Raw genomic sequence first — 22,059 nt, 5'->3', positions numbered from 1 at the left:
AAGACAGTTTTGCCTCTCATTACATCTGATTTGACTCAAACAATAAACACGTCCTTTCTGTCATGTGTATCCCATCTGGCCCTAAAAACAGCTATTATCAAACCAATGTTGAAAAACAACAGTTTGGACAAACCTTACTTGTATCAGTAAGATCATTGAAAAATCCTTCTTATCAATGACCAGTCGCTTTGATGTTTTCCATGCTTTCCAGTTAGGTTTCCGTGCTCACCACAGTACAAAGACTACCCTTGTCAAGGTGTTTAATGACATCTATATAAATGCAGACTGTAGAAGAACCACAGTGCTGGTTCTATTGGACCTCAGTACAGCAATAAACTCTGTTGATCAATCCATTCTATTAGAGTGCCTGGAAAACTGGGTCGGCCTTTCTGGTACAGCAGCTGACTGGGTTCAATCCTGCTTAAAGGACAGGGACTTTTTTGTCAGTAGGTAACTTTACAGCAGAGACCACAAAAATCACATGGGGTTCTCCAAGGGTCCATCTTGGGTCCTATTCAATGTCTACATGCTCCCTCTAGCCCAGATCATAAAAAAACAACAACATCAGTTACCATAACTATGCAGACAACACACAGCTCTACATCACCGTGTCACCAGTTTAGTTTTTTTCTATCAAAACACAGTATAATTTCACTCCAAACTCTTTTCTTTTGACCTTTTCAGCAAAAACTTTATATTATATCGAAACAAAATCAATTATTGTATATCAAAAGAAGGTTCTGGACTGTTTGCCTTAATAAAATCAAGGTGCACAATTTCCTCCCTTTGTTAGGATAAATGTTTTCTATTTTGCCCGTCTACAAAATGTTTTTAGTTTATTCCTAGGAACATTGACAAGAACATTCTTCAAAAACCCTCGCTGTATTTAGCCATGTTCAATGAATGGATGTGCCCAAGTCTGTTTTTTGGGGACAGTCACAGGAAGTGTGAGGCCCAATTCACTATGACATTGAAATGAAAGCTAAAAAAACATGGCCAATAAGATAAAATACCATGTGTTGCAACCAACTTTTTTTTTTTTTTTTTTTCAAATAATCTTTTCTTAAAAGATTATTTGCATCAGCTCCAATTGCTGGATGCCTAGTTTGGGTCATTCAAAAACTGCAACTTTGTGGCCACACAAAATTATTTCATGAGCCCCTGGGCCACAGTTTAGAAGCGCTGGTTTAGAATAATGCAGTGCTGCACCCCTCCCCCATCTTTTGCTGAGCCCTGCAGGCCAGTCGACTGAAAGACATGTCCTACACTTTAACCTAACTTAAAAACTAAGATAAACATGTTTTGTTTTTGGAATATTGTTACCCATTGCTTTTATTAAGGTAGCAATGTTTTAAAACTTGATAGGCAAGCTACATTCAGCATTTCTATAACATCTACAATTAGCTGACCTGTTAAAAATCCAAAACTTCTACCAAACCCATTAGTAAATATTTTCTATTCTAAAAATATACAATTCATGCTCTAAGATGCTTTTTTATACCTTAGCATGATGGGATAATTCTGTTTCATCTGCTCCCTATGATCCCCCTCTGTCAGTATCAGAGCTCTGTAGATAACAGCTGGCTGTGATGTAATTTGAGCTCAGAGCAGCACAGAGTGTCTGTCTCTCCCTCATCTCTCTTTCAGTCTCGGTTTCCCTCGGTTTTTTTGTTGTTGTTTGGTTATTTTTTTTCCCCAGAGACACACCGGGGATGAGTTGTTGTTGTCCGGCGAGCCTTCTCCTGTCTTTCTTTCCTAATCCCACGTATGCTGTTGTCAAGAAGGATCAGTCGGCATGATGTGCGTTGCCAACGCAGCACCGTAGATGCTGTTGCTGTTGATGCTGACGTCACCGGTGCACGCTGGAGGATTATTTCCTGTCTGCATGGAGACAAACAAATGCAAGCACGTTCTGAAGAAGCACCTGTCCCCGTGCACACGCAGATAGAATAAAAATAACCTTTATTGTTCTAAAGTGGGGGAAATTAAGGTGTCAGAGCAGCAAAGTGACGGGCAAATGGAGCACACACACAAGGGTTAAAAAAAAAAAAAAATCTGAGCACTGTTTTCTCTGCACCTTCCCACATGCTGAGGCATTTTGAGGATAGAGGATTAAACCAAAGTAACATGCAAAGGGGATTTTTAGCACACGGAACAGGATGATGTGTGTAGTTATTAGGATTAACTAATGGCATTCTCAGAGACTTGGATATGCCAAGCACAGGAACTGCCTACTACAAATGCAGAGGATAAAGGCACTAAAAAAAGGCAAGGGCAGAAAAGCCTTGTGATCAAGAAAAAAAAAGCATTTCTATGCATTTTCTTTCCTGAGCTTTATGTAATTCTAAATTAAATATTTTGGGTTATTTTACAGCGAAATGATTAAATGAGAAAATGTTCGAGGGATTAATTAATAATGAGTACCAGCTGTAGTCTTTTGATGCATGTAAACATAACATAGCTGCTGCTGAGCATCTGTCAAGACTCTACTTCCAGCAATTCATCAGCTGCGTCTGCTAATAACATCTTATTAGATTTAAAGGACCATTTGCTATTTTTTTTTTTAACAGCAACAGTGGCATTATATGTGTGAGGATTGAGAAAAGATCTAAAAACTCTTTCAGTCAGCTCCATGTGCTTTCTTCTCTGCTTAACGTCAATTGCTCTGATCTGTGCTGTGTGTGTGTGATTGTGAGGGGTGGGGGTGGGGGGTGCGTGTGCGTGGGAGCGGTTTTGGGGTGGGGGGGGGGGGTTATAGCTGACAGCAGACTCCATGATCACATCACCCATTGCAAACAGCAGCTTCAGAAGCCTTCATATGCTGGTGAAGAGTCTTTAAACAAAGGATTGGAGAGTTGAATGATGGAGTCCAAGTGCTTCATCCTCTCCGTTCTGCCTCTTTCTGCTTGCTTACTACAAATAGTGAATTAAGTTTTGGTATGAGCTTGCTGTCAGAAGGGGCTTTGTATGACCAATGCGTACAGTGAATGAATAAGGCAGTACTGAATTAGAGATTTGCTGTTAGCATCTGTCATTACACCAGAATCATGTTTATCATTGTAGTTTTAATCAGTTTATAAATAACAAGCATTATACACATGAATGAAAGAAGGAAATGTGTTTCTAGTGCTGCTATAAAAAGGTTGACACCAATAACGTCACAATATAAAAAGTCTATTTTAGGCTTGATAGTCTTTTATTTTTATTTTTTATTTTTCAGCACATTTTATTGAGTATTTTTCCACTGAAGCGATTGAACCCAATTCATTTCAGTTTATGCAGCACCAAATCAGATATTATAACAGATATTATATAAAGGAATGTAAAATGGCAAACAGGTCCACATTATATCAAATGATATGCAATTCAATCCAATCCATTCCAAATCCAAATCAATCCAGTTAATTTCAATACAGTCTAATCATATCATCAGATACTAATACTTGAATCCGGTTCTGCAGTGGAGAGGAACCGATCCATTTTAACAGCTGGAAATCACCAGCAGAATTAGACTAGTATGAGCGTACATTTTCTGTGACCTCCTGATGGTTATAAGCACTGGAGTTCTATGAAGGAAAGGAAAACAAACACATGTACATGGAGTTAATTCCCAGCAATATGTACTGGAAAGGAACTCAGCTGAACCTCAGCAACCCAAATTAATATTCATATTGATATATTCACATTGAACCCTGACTTATGAGTTTGAAGTCTGAAAATAAGGTTTAAATTCATTATTTTCAGTAAACTTTGCCATACTTATGGCCTGAAGGCTTTAGTATAGCCTTTTTAGTCATACTGCAAGAATTGCAATTCAGTCATCATCTTGCTAATGCTGCCACTGGCTATTTTGTGTTAGAATATCCCTTATGACACCTTAGAAATCCCATAAGTGTACATACTTCACACCACATCATCACCATATGCAGACGCTTTGTCTGCACTGATGAAAATGTAATCCCCTCAAGCAAGAAGTGCCTCGACAGGTTGAGCTTCTTTAATTTAGCTAATACTTATTTAACCACTCGAGGGAACTCTTTTAGCCTAAAGTGATCAGGAAATCATGACTCTATTGTTTTAGTGCAAGATTTGTTGATTGCCTAATCAGTCTGGTTCTAACATTTATTCTCATCAAAAATGTGTCTCTTTGTTATTTTATTTAATAAATATAAACCAGTCTTAAAATGCATGTTTTTTTTAATCATGGAGGAACATCTATGTAGTGCTTTTTTTATCACTTTAGGTGTACTAAAATGTGTGTCATGTCATGCAGGGATAAATTCTATGACAGCAAACAAAATGCAACTTCACATTCTTATTTGCATTCACACATTCAGCAAAAATGACCCGCAGCTCCTGAAGCTTTTCAGAACCCTTCAACTATTGCTTTTAGAGGCTTACAGTGGAATAGCTTTGAAGGATCAATAGATGGATGGATGAATGGAAGATTAAACTTATAGGCTACAATAGGGGGAAGAGATTTAATAGAGTAAGAGGATGGAGCATAATTGCTCAAAACACGACGGCATAAATGAAATTGGGATGCCGAGGCAGAACTGCCGGAGGGCATAAAGAAGCGGATTGTGGAGGGATTTAGCGGGGACTCGGGATAAGGCAGAAACAAAGGACTGGACTTACACATCGAGATGATTAGATTGTCTTACTGCGGGATCTCAAATGTGTCACAGTCCATTTTTAAAGGGGAGCGATTTACGAGCATTTTCTTTTCATAGATTTTTTTGTCCTGCTAGTCAGAAGAGGCGAACAAGCCATCGCTGATCTGTGCTTTATCGCAAGGTCATCTTTGGGTAAGCTTGTCTGCAAAATCAAAGCAACTCGTGTAGGAATAGATAAGCTGGTTTTTATTCGGACTTTCAGACTCACTGAAGCTTTTCCTTTTTACCATCACTTGCATATTGTGACGGCACACAAACAGCCAGTTTCACCCACGGACATCCTTTAAGGCCTGGAATGTCTGGAAGGTCCTTCAACCTTCAAAGAAACGATGTAGCGGCTAGGCATGTGAGCGAGGTCTGGACACAGGAAATAAGAGTTTTAAGGGCTTTATTATGGTCCTCGCCCTGGCTTCTAAAAGGAACCAAAGAGGTTAGAAAAACATGTAGTCACCATATGAAGACGGAAAGGAATAATTTATGTTTCCAGGTGCCAGGATTGGACAGCAGAAGCTGGGTTGCTGGGGCACTGGAGAACAGACTCGGGATTGGCCGAGCGTGAGGATGCTGGAGCAGCATCGACTTCCATCAGCGGATTGATTGATGGTCGCAGGAGAAAGCTCGTCTCCCCAGACGTCGATTGGCAGAACGTTTTATCATTGATGTCCAATCCCGTTACTAGATAGCACATTCAAAGCAGCTGTCATTTTGGATGTTTTTACCCTCCAACAATGAAAAGAGATCAATTCTCAGCTTCTCAGCGGGGCAGATATTCCATGCTCCGTGGAGCTGTCGAGTCAAGAAATAAAAAGAAACGACGAAGAGGGACAGAGAGGAAATGAGAGATGCTAGAGTAGGTGGAGTACAAGAGAGGAAAGATAAAGAGTTGTTGAGAAATAGAGGAGCATATGGTGTCCTTGCAGGTTTATTTTTAGTTTGCTTCTCCTACTGAGCGATGAGGAGGCAGCAGTGCACTCTGTCTTTTCCTTCCTGTTTCTGTTTTTCTGTTATTGCTCACTCCTCCTTGCTTTGCATCTTCTCCTTGAGTTTGGTGCCTTTAGATGATATTACATGTGATGCACCTCCACCATTTTAAAACTATTAAAATAAAAAAACATATTCAGTCTAGATATCTAAATGATTCCTTAACCAGATTTATCTGGTAAAACATCTAGGAAACTTCTCTCTCTCTCCGTACATTTGATTGGTCACATGACATTCACAGATGCATTTAAATAAGTTGCTTTACTGGAAACGTCTTTTGTTTCAGTAATTTAATTTGACACGCCACATCCATATACTATAGATTCTCACTAAGATGAATCAAATCAGAGGTTTATTTCTGTTGATTTTCATCATTATGGCTTACAGCTAATAAAGACCCACCGTTCAGTTACCCAGCAAGCTAAGTATCAAAAGATGGCTGTTTGTAAAGGAATGTCAGCTGCTTACTGACAGTATGCAATCGATATTTGTCTGGTTGTCCCTCTGCCTAAGTTACTATATCAGTCCCAAATTTTTTATTTGGGCAATGCTTCAAAGTGGCATTTCTTTCCGGACGTTTGTACACCTTTTTTTTGATCACTCTCCTTCCTTCCACTCAACTTTCCATTAGATTGCTCGACTCCAGCACTGTTGTGAACAGACAAGAGTTATCTAGCAATGTGGCTCTGCCTTGTGCCATAACATATCTTTATAAAAAAAAAAAAAAAAAAACATTTTGTTGGTGTACTATAATAGTCATCATTTCTGAGTAAAATGATTTGGGATTTCCATTATCTATAAGGTATAATCATCAAAATAAACAGAACTAAATGCAATCTGTGCCAGGACTGCATTTGCCTTGGACTTGTTGAAATGAAAGCATGTGGTAACACACTTAGGAGCGAGTAGCCTTGCGTTGTTGTCCAGATGTTGGAATCATAGCAAGTGTTTTTCCACGTGCTGGAAAGAATGTGTCTGTATGTTGTTTGGACAAAGCCTTAGGACACTGCCCCGTGTCTGGGCAGTGAGGTCCGTCTGTCTGCCGTCCGACTACGGTCACCCAGCCTGTGCGTCGTTGTGCATTCGGTTGTCTTATCAATTTCTTTTTTTAGCCAATGTGTCTGCAAATGAGTTCAGTGGGTGTTTGGGTTTTTCATTCCATTCCAGCAAGTAATGGTTCTTTTTTTCAGGTATAATTTGGTCCAAATAGTCACATTCCTCTTGTGTTTTGTGACTGTCTACGGTTTTATGGTGTCAGAATTCACATCAGGGACTTTATTTTTCTGCTGACACGGCAGAGGAAATACCTTGATAATGTTAAATAGACAACATTTTATGACTGACTTTGGATCTTTTAAATATTGCGACAATTTCTGCTAAGCCTTGAGCATACTTGCAGAACTCTGCACTAATAGAGCTAAGTATTATTTTAGCAATTGGAAGTGGTTGTCACGGTCTATTTAGAGTGTTATTCAGTCTCGAGCCTTAATGTTTTTAAATTCTACCTTGCATTGGTAATGGAATACAATAATATTTTTGTGGGACCAGACAAAACATGAAAAATTTGGGAAATTTTTTTTTTCCTAATTTGCTAATAACATAACACCTAAGGGCAGTTTTAATGTAAGTCCTAGGGAAGGGAGGAAGTTGCAATCATATCATTAGATGAAAGTGCAAGGCATGTAAAAGGTTTAAATATGTCCATGGATAAAAGCAAACTGGATATTTACTGATCAACACATCGTTGCTAAAATTCTGTGAAAATCAAGTTTGCAGACTTTTACCTGCTCAACTGATATAATTCCCAGCCACATCATCCATTATGTATTTTTCACCTCTTTTTCAAAGTCGTTTCAGACAATTCAGTAGTAAAAATAACCTGATCATCTGTATAAAAGGGGGATTTTCTTATTACTTGACTTATTCTGGACTTTTTTAATGGAAAATCACCAAATAATGTTTGAGCTGATATTTTAAAACCTTCCTCCGGCAAAGTTAAAGAAATAAAATGCTACATCTTTATCTGGGTGTGATCAGTCAAGGAATGAATTCACCCAAATGCATCCTTTAGTTCAGCAGTCATCCAACTTAATCACCTCCTTTGCAGAGGCAATAAATCCCTCATTCTGTTCAGGTTGCGGCGCTCAGAAAGGCTCATCGTTCGGCAGCTACAGTAAAGTTTTTTAATCTTCCTTATTCCTTTCGCTCTCTATCTTTATCTCAATCTTCTTCGCTTTGTCTCCGCTTCTCTACCTTTCAGGAGAAATGAACTCAGAGAATGAAATGCCTTTCTTACTATGAGGATGGATCTACATCTTTTTAGTGAAAACATGTGTGGACTTGAGAACATCCAGCATGGCAGTTGGAAAAAAAAAATACAGATGGCTTAGTTTCTGTAAGCAGAAGAGCTTGTGGGAGAACAAGGGAGGCAAAATGGCTCAGAGAGCAGAACGGATACGTTTCAAGGGTACTGGAAGAACAAACTACATTCAGGGCAGTTTATCTCCAAGGAAGGTGTGTGACAGTTGACATTGCATGATTTAGCATTGTGATATGATACACCGCAGTAATAGGAATATATATTTGAAACAACAGTCAGGTAACTCAGAGGTATATTTTCAGCTTTTCAGAGATTTCAATGAGCTAGATTTCCTTTGATTGGCTTGAATAAGCAGGTGAAAATAATGAAATATTCAAAAGTGGTGTAATTTGATGCATTTTTTTGGTGTTAAATAAAAATCAGATGGAGGTTTGGGACGAGGCATGGGCCAATATGATATGCTATGAATGAAAATAGCTTTACTGTATCTCTGTATTCACAACATCATTTAAAACAAAAATGTCCTGATCAGAGCAGCTCTAGAGAATATTTAACAAAGTTTAACAAATTCTTTAATGTAACAGGTTTCTATTTGTAGGAAACAGTTATGCTTTCATAAAAAAAAAAAATCTGAAACAATTTGCAATTTAAAACAGCATATTCACAATGTGTTAATTATATGAATGTATGTCAGTGTGCAAAGGCTTATATCTCTGGTACGACTGAACAACACAGACCTAACGTAGATCTCTCTAGTGTTATTTCAGGGGAATGAATCAATTTAGGAATAGTGAGTTGCTAATTTGATTGTATTTTATTACCATTTTAAGTCCTGCTGCTTTTGATTATGCTCTTTTATCCGCATCCTTTCCATCATCCTTTCAGTTGGATTTGCCGGATGTTGGAGTTTTTAACACCTTGTTTATTGTGACCGAGTGTATGTTCAGGAGTTGCATAACCGTGTTTCTGACTGCCGGGTTTTGGAGAGACAAAATGGATTTAGATCATCGCTTTCACACTTCATCCCGCCGAAAGTGAGATGAAGTAAGGAGAAACAAAAGCAAAAAATATCACCATGCGCTCCCGCCCACCAGGCCGCCACTAGAAATAGATGGCCGCCCACTGGCAGCAGCATCAACTTTCCACGTGGGTGGCGGTACTCTCTTCCGCCCCCGCACACACACACACACACACACACACACACACACACACACACACACACACACACACACATATAGTGTCAAAGGTGCACGTTTTCGGCACCCGGAGAGGCCTCCCACTAGTCAGTCAGATGCTGTCAGAGCCTCATGAGCATTATGCTTAGCTAACAAAAAGTGTAAACAACCCCGTCGAGGTTCAGTGTTTTTATGTGAGCATGCCGTGTTCTCACTCTTGAGTATCACTTTTTATTCTACTTTTTTTATTGTTTTGCACTATTTCGAAGCAGCCAAGTTACTCTTTCTGCAAACTCTTAGGATGGTACGAATAAAACGTCTGTTTTATTTAGCCTTGGAAACATGTATGATTACGTTTAAGAAGTGTAAGAGGTTACAGAGACTGGACTGCAAAATTGGTTGCCATGGAAATTACAGCTAAACGGACTCTGAAGGCAAAGTGTCTAACATACTCAGACTGGACAGAATGATGTTATGGGTGATATGTGTCAGCAAGGACGTCTGCATTACAGATCTTCTCCACCAATAGAACGCCGATATCACACTGGGAACGCCCTGAATGGGTGGACACATGGTTGGTATTAACCACTAACGAGGTTCTCAGGGAATCGGTAGCATTGCGTTGTTACGAGAACATAGTTCTGTCTGTAAACATTCCTCTGTCTTTTAGATTAAATATGGTACAATTTTGTTACCGTTTGAAGGGTCTTTTTATTACTAAAGAAGTCTACAATGCAATAGCCACATTATCAGATAAAAGAACGAGGGGAGGCTGAGAACAGGTCAATACCTGAACAGAAGGAACAAAAACTTAACCCGCAAAGAAGCTTTATGATGGACAGGAGCTATGTTTTTTAGTTGAAACATTTGAAATAGTTGTAAAAATCCAAAACATCAGTTGTTCTGGGAGTGCTAAAAGCACTGGATGTGTTAACATCATTGAACAAACTGAAAGTGACAGCTGAAGTAGGAGCCTTTCAAGAGACTGGTGCTATTTTAAGTGTGTTTATGAACGCAGAAAAGAGAGTCCGATAAATTTTGCAGTGGTTGCATGTACCTATATTTAGTCTAAGTAACAGCCTTGGAGTGCACATATTTTTGAATAAAACTTACCTAATTCTGACTTGTTTGCTGCAGAAACTTTAGCTCCTGTTAATACTACGGTCAAGTACTCATACTCGTACTTGTAAAAGCAACCCACTACTCTGAACCGATACCAATTTTTTGCTAGATTTCCTCCTTGGTTGAGACTCAAAGACTAAATATCACTCTATACAAGGTAGTGGTGCTATATACCAAGACATTGTTTGCTAACCCTCCAAAAGAAAGACGAGAGAAGATAACTGAAGCTCTAACCAAATTCATCACCCTTGATGATCAGTCATTTTTAGTGGTCAATAATATTGTTAAGTTATTTGTGATCTATTAGTACCTAGTTATTAAGTACTAAGTATCAGTACTTAGAATCAGCAAGTATCTAAACTGAAGTACTCGTACTTGTAATCGGTCTGGAAAAAAATAATATCGGGACACGCCTAATAGACACATAACAATACGAACACTGTTTCCAAAAAATGAAGAGAGAAATCAGTATTGGCAGTACAGCAATAAAACCCTTCCCTGAATTGCTGATCATGCTTCTACTGGTGTCAATCATTTACCTTTGATGATGAGTGAGGTTGGACGGCCTCCTTGCCATCACCCTAATATTTAGTTCCCGTTGCAGATTATCTAGCAGATTCCAGTCAGGAGTCAGCATTGTTTTTGTAATTTTTTTAATTTTATGTTACAATTTGGCATTAATTCTGATATGGATACTTTGTGTATCAAGAACATATATGCCAGCATTTTAGTGTTGCAGTAACTAGAAACCAGGCACGCACCCACCATCCATCAACTTACCCTGACCAATGAATTAATAAAGAATAAGGGTCCAAGGTAAACCTACACTCATGTCCGTCTTGGGCGCTGCCCCAAAGACAAATCTGACAAAGTAAAAGCGGTCTGTTCCCTTGAAATATTGTTGCTCTTTTCTTCTCATTTGTTTACCACGATAGCGTATAAACGGACAATATTCAGACCCTCGGCAGCTTTCCATGCATTGGATGTCATTGTGCAGCAGTCTTTGTAAATAAGTAATTATTCCCTTGTGCATATGGGTCTCTCATCAGCTGGCGTTTTGTTCTCTGACAAGCTTGTGAGAATTAAGCGTAATAGATTCGGCAGCACAAGTGTTGCTCGATCAGTGTCAACAACCCAGAGTGGGACGACGGGCGAGAGAAGAAAAGGGAACAGATTGCTTTTTTTCACATACTCAACATGCATTCAGATAAACAGTGCACCGTTTTCTTATGTTAACATAGGAAACAGAACTTTTTTTTCTTAAACCAATTCTGATTTCTTTATACTAGTCCAGATATTTTTAGACATTTTTAGGGGGCAGGTGACAGCTGAAAGCCGCCGTGTGTTAACACTGGTAATGGTCAAAGTTGATTTGGGAAAATGCACCGAATGGCACTGAGCGTGTTTCTTATCCGTCCTGTGAGAGTTTGTTTGAAGCGGGGAGTGTGTGAAAATAAAAGGAGCTGAATTTCACCGTTGTACTTTGGCTGGATCCTTCACAATGGCCACTCTGTCACATCAGGCACACGGCTCTGGCTGGACAGCGAGCAGAGTGTGTGCCTCCGGGCCCCTCTGAGCCAGGCACCGGACCACTGGGCTCAGGTCCTCTGGCTGCTTTTTCAGTACAGCCCAGCACCCCCTCACAGACTTCCCTGTGTGGTTCAGTGTTTGGGCCGCCATCTTTGGAATCTGAGTATCCCTCTCACTTGGCAAACTGTATCCCGGCTTGCTTCAGGGTCAGCGTCCTGTCCTGAACAAACACCTAGTGTCAATGTTAGAAGCCTTCTCTGGGTTTTTGCTTTTCCTGCCACATTGAGTTCTCTGTCGGCCTGTGATACAGTCCCGCGTGATTGTAGGAACACGACCTGATTCTGATCAATTATCTCTTATTATAAGTATAAAAAAAAAATGAGACAACCGAGAGACAAATGTTTGACGATAGTTCAAAAATAACTGAGCCTTGGTACGCTACGTTATACCATAATGATGAAAATAATGAAAGTTGTCTCATAAACTATACTTGAACGTAATAAAACACTGTTGGTCATTCAGAAGCCAAAAGGAACGCTAATACATAGCATGATTTGGGGTTTTAATCTAAGGGGGAAGAAGACAAAGTAGAAGATAAAAACAAGAGAAGCACAACATTTCATAGCCACCAGGATAATAAATCGGTTTTAGTCACCAAAACCACTGGCAATAGATGGTAAAAGACGCTTACTATAGTTCAACACACGGTCTCTTTTCCAACACCGTGTGTTGGTTTCTCCACACTCACCTGCCAGGGTTGTGTGTAGGATGGAACAGCGGTCCGGGTTTCTCTTCGGCATCAAGTTCACACCCTCTAAGACTTGGAAAAACCAAACTAAACGTCTGTCAGAGCGGCACTTAAAGCACCAGCATTGATGCAACATAAACATTTAAAGCGATTGAGTCCTGGACATTGGCGTCTACCAACCTGTCCTTGAACTTAAAGTCTGTCATCAGGCCAACATTACCGCCAAATTCATAGGAGAAGCGCTGGACCGCTGCACCGTTTTCTGAAGTGCAGTTAAGATGTTTCGCTTTGTAGTGCTGTTTTTAAATCGATGGTATAGGACGGCACAACATGTTGCACATCTGTACTAGTGCTATTCCAAGTGTCAGGAATTATTGCTAATAATATATTCGGCCAGTTGGATGGAGCGTTGCAGCAGTAAATGCTCACGCCTGACACTGTCTATAGACACTGAAGATGCTGAAGGTCAATGGAGTTTTGGAAGCATCGTTATGGGAGAAGAGCAGGAGGAAGGAAAATGTGAATCTAATATCACCAACACAATATTTAACAATAATCTTGTCCAGCCCCTATATATTTTTTTCTCTTTAACCCTTTTTTTTCACAGTTATCTGTTGAATGATGCCTGAGAAGCAGCATCACGTTTTTTTTTGCATTCTTCTGGCTTTGCGATGAAATGACAATAGATGTAAAGGGTTGTAGGTCAGCAAGTGCAGCACTTCACCAAACTCCCAGAAACACTGAGTAAATCATTTAACACCGCACGCCTTTTCCAAGTCCTTCCCTGAAAGCACATCATCAGCTCCAGAGGGCCTTGTTGGAGTTGAACAATGGGGGAAACATCTGAGCTCCTCTGGAACAAAGGGAGAGTGCTCATGTTTGCTAACTCTTGGGCAACATGAACAGACTGACAGCTGAAGCTTGGTTTTCTCCAACAGGCATGGAGGAATTAGATATTGTTTATCTCCGCTGGATGCCATCTTTACACAACAGACAGAAGAGGGAAAAGCTGCATGTCTTTGTTTTAGGGCCTGTAAGATGATGGTAACGCCACAGGGGGAGGGCGTCTTCGGGAAACTCAGCAGCTTGGTAAATTTGCTTACACGAGCCGAACGAAAAAAGACAAAAGGTGTGGCATTGAGCGCTCAAAAGTGAAGGATAGCAAGTTCAGAGGAAGCAAGAGGCATGCAGCCTGCTGGGCACGCTCTTTTTTTTTTCTATCTCTCTCTCTCTTTTGTTAGATGTCATGTATCAGGTGAACCGAGGGGGCCGCTTAGTTAAGCAGCGAAGTGTCAGGCAGTGTTACAGGCTCCTGAAGGCACCTGCTGACAGCCCGGGCTATTACTGCCACCGAGCAGCATCAAGACAAGAGCCCCTGCATGTGATTCCAGAGCCCCCTTTGTTGTTATTTGTGCGGTTATGTCTCATATCCAGCCTTGTCATGTCAGGCGCGCCCCTCAAACCAGCTGACAGTGTGCGGCGGCAGCAACAGCACGCGCTGGGCGCTGGTAAATAATGGAGAAGAGCCAGCTAGAGGGTTCGGGTTTCTAGTCAAAAGTCCTGTTTACTTTGCTGCGAGCCCAGTGGGGAAAGGCAAGAGCGAGGTACATGTGATCATAAATCTCCAGCCTCCTTTCCTCTTCTACTCCATCTTCCCCCTCTTTATCTCTTTTTTTTTCTTTCTCTCCTTTCTTCTCAGCCACACTATCTCATTAGCAGCAACCTTGACCTATCCTGAGCCGAGTCTCTGCAAGACTGCGGCTGCCTCGGGCTGCCACTGTGATCATTGCCCGCTTTATGTAACAAAAAAAAATAAATAAAATAAGCTCCATAATAATAATTTACCCAGAGGTGATGTTTCACCAATTTCTCTCTTCAAAAATAGCTTTTGAGCTTTAAATAGAGGTTAATTTTATGCTAAACCAGCAGATATGGGGGGGATGATGAATCACCGCGCGATAAGCGCTCTGGCTTCTGAACGACAATGAGAGGAAAATAAAATGTTGTCGAGCGGTGTCGCCGCACAAGCCCACGAGTAGCTTTGCGGCGTATTTCATGTCATGCATTGTTTATGTAGTCTCTATTTTCCGCTTTACGTTTGTGTTCGGGCTCCCTGACAGGCGGGCGATGTTATAAATGCACCGGTCAGAGGTTAGAGTTGTATAATTCATCATCTCCATCTTCTGTGATCGCGCCAACACGGGAACCTCGTATAAGATAAATCGAGCCGAGCCTTATCATTTTCGTCTTCCCAGTTTAAGTTTTTTTTTTTTTTTTTTTACCAACTTTTCCTCACATAGCTATCACTCCTTACGCCCTTTCTCCTTAGTTTACCCCACCACTTTTATCTCTTAGTTCATCTGCTCCACAATCCTCTCTCAGTCATTGGCTTCTTCGCCCCAAACTTTCTCTCCCTTTTTTTTTTTCATCCCTCTTGCTCAGACTCCCCTTGCTCTTTGTTGCCTTTCATCTTCCTTCATCCCCCTCATCTTCCACCCAACCTTCTGTGCTCTTTGTGTCCATGTAGTAAAGCCGTCAGTCAATAATTAGTTGTACTTATAGCCCCGAGGGGGTCGATGTGACATCCTGTCTGCACTGTGAGCTACATAAGCGGCTGAAACAAAGTGACAAAGCTGACCTCAAAGCTGACCCACGAGACATGGAGGCTGACTGGAGACTGAGATGGAAGACGACAGAGGCAGCCCATCAATCTTTTTGGGACACTAATGTGACCCGAGCAAGTGTAGAGTCAGACTTCACGGTGCTGGCATGTATTTGAACTGCATTTTTTTTTTAAAAGGGAAAAAAAAAAAAAAAAAAAAATCAAGAAAGTTCTTATTCATGGCTTTTTCAGCTATTTATATTGATAGTTGTTACGTTTTCGATTGGCCTAGGCCCTACGAGATTCGTATTGTAACCTGACCTCCAGGTAAATTAACAGTGTATTTACACAAAGATGTTGTTTGTGCAAACCTCAAGGAGAGTGGTGGGGATGTTGCGGGTGATGGTAAAGAAAGAAGAGACCTGTGGGTTTGTAGACATCAGCCTTGACAACAGTAATATCCAATTTTATTTTTTTCTGATGTCGTGCAGCCCTGTTCCACAGTAAATGTGCAAGATATTGCTTTTTCCTCTTCCATTCTGCTTGTTTTAATGTTAGTTTAAGTGCCTGGCAGGCTGATGTTAAATCGTCAATTAGCAGGATTAGCAAGCCTACATTGGGCTGTTCACATTACAGACATTCTGACTCATAGTTTGTTGCAATAATTTCTTTCAAACTAGAGTTTGCTTAATATGAGAAACGAGTGGTGGCCCTTTAAGATAAAACCCAAGACAGTCTCTGTTTTTAACAAGCTGAAATATTTCAGCAAAGGGTGTGTGTGTGTGTGTGGGGGGGGGGGGGGGGGGGGGCTCTATGCTCCTACAACTGAATAAAAAAAGAACAACAAAAACTCCCTCTACCTCTGGAACGGTATAAAGCAGTGTCCTTATATGTTAAAAAACCATGGCTGTACTTTTTTTCTACCTGAAACTGACCTGTTCCCTGGTGTGATAATAAATTTAAAAGATGTCACTTTCTATAACCTATAGTTCCTGTCTGTAACCTTCATTAAATTACAAGTAAGACCCTTCGTTAACCCAAAGGGTGTGGAGGACAAAATGCTTTTCATCTGCAAAATAAATCCACTCCATCAGATAAGACGGCAGATTTACACACAGCTCTTTTGGTCACTTCACTAAATCTCCTCCTTAATGTTTTACTTTTTGTCCCACTATGAGCCGATTTTTATCTGCCTGTCAATTTCCTGAGGCTGATATATGTCGGACAACTGTTGTGCATTATGGTCACTCGTGATTAAATGAGCCAGTCCTCCTGTCGCAGTGCGCCAGCGATGAATTTCAGTCGCTTGGTGAGACAGACGTCTTGATGTTTTAAAACTTCCTCGAACACTTTTACTCTCCGGCTTCCACAGATATTAAAAAGTCTCCGCCTCTCTTTGTTTGATATAAAACGTGTCTCCAGATGCTTGTCCGCTATTGCAGGCTTGTGTAAATTTTCTATTGTCGTCTGAGGGACTTCTTGGCTGCAGAGGACTTCCCATCAGGCCTGTAAAGACTCGCTGACATTTATGGAGTCAAGTATCACTCAGAGTGTCCCAATTAAAACCATTTGCATTTGCTGGCGGCTCGGTCCGTAAATTCTCTACCTGCTTGGAAGTGATCTGAATCCGCGGGTCCGTCCACCGATGGGTTATTCATGTGACAGATTTGCAGCCGATAAGTGCCTCGCTTTACTAGGAATTGCCATAAATAAGTGATGCTCTTTTCCATCCCCGTTGAGTGTGATGAGACAGAGAGAGATGGGTAAAACAGAGGCAAGGTAGGAGCCGGGAAAGCACTGAAGGGACAAAATTTAAATGTTCAAACACCAAATCACATTAATACATTTGACTATCGAGTCTCATTCAGAACGTTAGATGCAAGATGAGAACAAGAAACAAGTTTTTGCTTAAGATTTTGAGAAACAAATACTATGACGCACCTAGAAAAAAATCTCGTTCAGCTATTATATTTATTAGCTGATTAGTTAAATATGTGACTTCAAAAGGCAAGTCCCTTTTATTTGATGGTATTAGAGTAAATTGGGGCCAAATTGAGGTGGATATCACATTATAAAACCTTTGAATACTTGAAAAACTGACAAATTTCTGTCATATTAAATCCCATTAGAATACACTTCCTCTGTCTCAAAAGGTCACCTCTGTTTAAGGCTAATGGTGGAGAAAAGCGTTTTCTGTGCCTAGTAAAGGGGAGGTTGTGTATGTGTCCATATATAAAAGCTTAGGATTTCTCTGCACTGAAAGTACACCATCTGCCCTCGCTCACTTTAGAGCCATACAGAGACTACTTTACTTTCTAAATGTGAAACACCAGAAACTATTCCTGTTATAGCATCTTTTCCCCCCCCCCCCATTAGTCAGTACAGCACTTGGGAAAGTTGGCTGTATTTCCTCCACCTACTCCAGCGTTGCCAACCAGAACAGGTGCAACCTGACCAGCTGCAAGGTGACAAAAAAAAACAAAAAAACAACAACCCTTAAGGCTGGCAAAGATTTTTATTCATCTCCGTTTGCTGGTGAGGGACATAAGATGCTACAAAGCACAGTTCACTAGCCAGCCGCAGCAAAAGCAACACTGAACACGGAGCCTCTCCATCTTTCCGCTCACTGCCACCTCTTGTTTTCTCTTCCCAGGTAACGACTTGTTCCTGGTAGCTGTCCACGAGCTCGGCCATGCACTGGGCCTGGAGCACTCCAACGATCCCACAGCCATCATGGCTCCATTCTACCAGTACATGGACACAGACAACTTCAAGTTGCCCATGGATGACCTGATGGGAATCCAGAAGATTTACGGTAAGGGTTCCTACCTCTGGCTTAATTATGAATCTAAAAGGACACCAAGCAGGGTCACAACAGAATTTGAAACTGTAGCTTCATGTCGATAAGAATAAAGTGGGGGTAGGTGTGTAATGACACGTTGAATTGAAGGACTTGGTGTGATGCAGATAATGTACAAGGGAGCCAGCAGCATACTGACTACATAAATTCTCTCAAACCCTTTAAGCTTGAGAGACTTTTAACACAATGTTGTAAATCTTGTTAAATAACCCTTTGTTTCATACTTGTCTGCAACGTTAATCCACAAAGGCTGACATGATAAGTATACATTTTACTTTAAACTACTTGGTATGTTTGGAAGAAATGCATGAATGCGCGGACTCATCTTTATCAACTCTTGTTTATTCCATTGTCTGGATGTTGGGTATCCAGATGGTACCAAAATCCATATATTCTGAGGCCAGAGCTTACAGAGACACAGTTCTTAGAATATTAGATTTGTCCGCTGTTATTTAATCCGGTTCCAAATATACACTGTTTATACTCTATTTTGGAGAACAGATGAAGTCAATGCAGAAATGGCGGCATGCTCGTTCTTCACAGGCAGCCTCTTCTGCACTCTGGCTGGGAGTGTAGCGATTACTTGTAGCTCACGAAACCAGACGACACACATTACTGGGTTCCAAGAATGAGACGGGACAGCAATTAAAACTAATAATTCACTTTTTTTTGTTTCATAAAAGCATTATTAACCAGTGTATAGTAATTCAATCCAGGTTTGACAAGTCTATATTTTCAGGTTTGTATGCTTGTCTAACTCTAAAGTGTTAAAAAAAAAATGTTCTTGGTGTTTTCACAAGCTGAATAAAATTTACAGTGTTTCTATGTCATGTAGAATTATCCTGTTCATGTTTAAAAGGTGCATAGCCATGTTATTTGACTTTTTTAGTTTATATGTCAGTAGCTCACTCTGGTTTTTATTAAATATTATCATGTCCTACTAACGTGTTTGTTATTATTTTATTTTTATTATTTTATTTTATTATTTTATTGTTTTTGCTCAGTTTGTTAGTGAATTAAGCCTTTTAATGTTTATTTTTAATAACAGAAGAAGTACAACACAACCATGCGCAGCTGGGGATAAATCAAGGAATGGGCTGATAGCTATTAGCTTCTCCCCACAAAATAATGCATAATGGTCCAAGATCCAGTGGAGAAAAAAATGCCAAAAACAGCAAAAAAATACATGAAAAGACCGGAATGGGACTGGGAACACAGTATGAACGTTGGTGTTCACTGTAGCGGATGCTAAACCTGGCGATTCCTCAGATATGACCGCAGAGTTGACTGACATGAGTACCAAGTCATCGGGTTGTATGTGTCTGTCAAGCTAATAGCAGCTAGCGTTAGCTTATTTTGTTTGGGAGGTTTACTACTAAACTGAGTTTTACTGACCTTTTTACGTTGCTCTCAAAGATCGAGGCATCGATTCTTTTGACAACCCTACTTTATGCCATCTTTGGTATCACTATTACTGGTGTATAAAAAGACACTTTAAAATAAAAAAACTATGCTTAGCCTGGCAAGTAAAGCCTGGCAGCCCGCTAGGCTTATAATGTGGTGGGAGAATCCCTGATATTAATTTAAAGGATTTACTATAAATGCATTGATTCAAATGTCAAAGCGATGCAAAGAAGGGTTGCAGCTTTTGTAAGATGTCTGAGTTGATAAAATTGGACTTGATCACTGAGCTAGTGCATCAAATTAGAGATTGTTGCCAAGCTCTATACTGAGGTTTGTTACAACTGCTTTTAAATGTTGACACCAAAAAATCCAGGTCAACAGCAACTTCTGAGGTATCACTAAGCCTAAATATCAGAACCCCAGTTTTATTGTCATTACAGACAAATAATTGCCATCCATACATTAGTTTTGCAGAATATTCATTTTCTCACTTCAGTGGCTATCATCAGAAAAAAAATTAAACACTTTATTCCTGAAGAAGTAATTGAATGAGAATTAAGTGTATACAGGATAGAAGAGCACCAATAATAGATCCTTGAGGGACTTTATACATGTGTGGCGCTTTGGAGAACCTAACACTTCCAAATGGAGGACAGAAGCTCCTTCCATAGGATAAGAGCTAAACCCCTCTAGAAATGAAATGATCAAGAATCTAGCTTTCCATTAATAAGAAAATGGTGCAGGAGCGCCGTGGGGCAGCTGCACCCTGCTTTCGCCGGGCTTTCGCCGGAGTGGAGCGCCTCTAAGCGGCTGGACGCAGATAATGCAAGGATTACGTCATTATCTGGGGCCGTAGGTAATGACATGTTGATGTTTCAGAGTAAAATGCGATCCAAAGTCTTGACGTGTAGTCTTTTACTTGTAAACTCGACTGGATCCACTTTGCTTTTCATCAACTGACTTCCTGCTGGAATGATCCACTTTGCTCCAGATTGACGTGGAGTCGGCGCGGCGAGCGGCAAAAGTAGAACAGCCGCGTATTTTAAACAAGCAGCGTACGCCGGTGCATCTGGGATGCTTCAGAAATGCACGGCGGCACATTGAGTGGAAGCGCTCTGACTGACTGGAGTTGCAGCGATCAGCTGTGAAGACGACGCTTCCACGTTCAGTGGATCCCCGGGGTTAGAGCATAATAGTTTATCAGTCACAGTGTTTTCACGCTGATTTGTGTCTTATCTCTCTTTCCCTCCATATACCCAACATGCTGCTGTGTTGCTGGCCAGCCTAACGTCCTAGCAGCTAGCATCTTCCTGGTGATGTAGTGGTGCGGCCGCTGCATAACCTGTGTCTGCTTGTCCTCATCTGTGGCGGATTGTCAAGCTAAAATCAGAAGCTTTAGAAAGTGGTCAGGACTCTTGCCACTCAGTCAGCAGTACAGCAGCTTATTCCAAAGCATACTGAGTCTAGTCTGCTGCAAACACACTGCTGTCCAGTTTCAGACTTCTTTGGCAAATCTCTGTACTGCTTGTACGTCGAGAGACTGAGGATTTGGGCCTCACTCCTAAGTGCTATTTGATCTTATACATTTGAAGCTATTACTTACCTTGTGTCCTCTGGGCAAGAGAAATGCAATTTTACTATATTACGTCTTCCTCTTGTATATTAAACGGGAAATAAATGACTATTGTTATCTGTTAGCAATGATAATCTCGCCTCCTAAGCTGTTGCTTCTCTCTGCCACTGTAATTTTAACGAGACACAGTCCCTAAACCTGATTCTTTGCTGACATTTTCAATTGACAGAGATTGCAGTGAGCTTTGTCTAGTCAAAAAGCTTATAGAGCCGCAGGGCAGGAGTGTGAAATGCAATTAAACGGTGAAGGATTTATGTAAGCGCCGGCAAAGTTCCTTATTTTTGGCACGTAACCTCTGACTAGATGTTTCCCCTTAATCTAATGTGGATGATGAAGCATTTATTAGATTGTTTTTAATCCTGATTGTTGACGCCGTCTCGACTGCCAATCCGTCTGACTTGTAGAACCAAGTTGATGGAAAGTGATGGTGTTGTCAGTTACAGCTGTCGTTGTTGTAAACTAGTCCCAGTCCACTGAGACGACTCAGTGAACACACACACACACACACACACACACACACACACACACACACACACACACACACACACACACACACACACACACACACAGAAAACAACCTGCCATCTGCCTACATGGTCAGGCCCATGTGGGAATGACTGACCCGGGCAAGCGATCAAATCTCTCCTCATCCCTCTCGTGTTTTACTTGTCTCCTCTCCTCTCTCCTCCTCCGTTCTTCCAAGAGTTGAAGGGCAGAACGAGTGATGGCAGCTCCTCTCAGCCTTGTTTCCACCCTGCTGCAGATGGCCCGCTTTTCTTCCTTGTGGCGACACTGATGTAACTGATGGAAGAAAACAGGGACAAGGTGGGAGGTTTAAAGATGGATTACAAACAGAAGACTTGAGTAGGTGAAGTCAGTCCAGATGAAGATAGAGCGGTGGAGTGAGGGAGTGATGGGTATGCAGACCTGAAACGGTTGGTGGGGGTGGGGGTGGGGGGGTAGGATATTTATCTGTAGTCTGTGGGAGTGTGGAGAGTGAAACAAGAC

The 22,059-nt window shown here is 40.9% G+C and overlaps 1 protein-coding gene across 2 annotated transcripts in view; it reads left to right on the top strand.

Annotated features, from left to right (window-relative positions):
- Positions 1 to 22,059, top strand: part of LOC105935326 (matrix metalloproteinase-16) — a 93,172-nt gene that overhangs the window by 38,699 nt on the left and 32,414 nt on the right. For both annotated transcript variants that reach the window (XM_012875680.3, XM_012875679.3), the window contains one exon: positions 17,808 to 17,969. In XM_012875680.3, coding sequence (XP_012731134.2) covers positions 17,808 to 17,969 — 162 coding nt within the window. The remainder of the gene's footprint in view (positions 1 to 17,807; positions 17,970 to 22,059) is intronic.

The sequence above is a fragment of the Fundulus heteroclitus genome, chromosome 21, assembly GCF_011125445.2.
Source record: "Fundulus heteroclitus isolate FHET01 chromosome 21, MU-UCD_Fhet_4.1, whole genome shotgun sequence".
NCBI lineage: Eukaryota > Metazoa > Chordata > Actinopteri > Cyprinodontiformes > Fundulidae > Fundulus > Fundulus heteroclitus.
The sequence above is the reverse complement of the archived record's forward strand: the minus strand, read 5'-3'. Positions and strand labels throughout refer to the sequence as shown.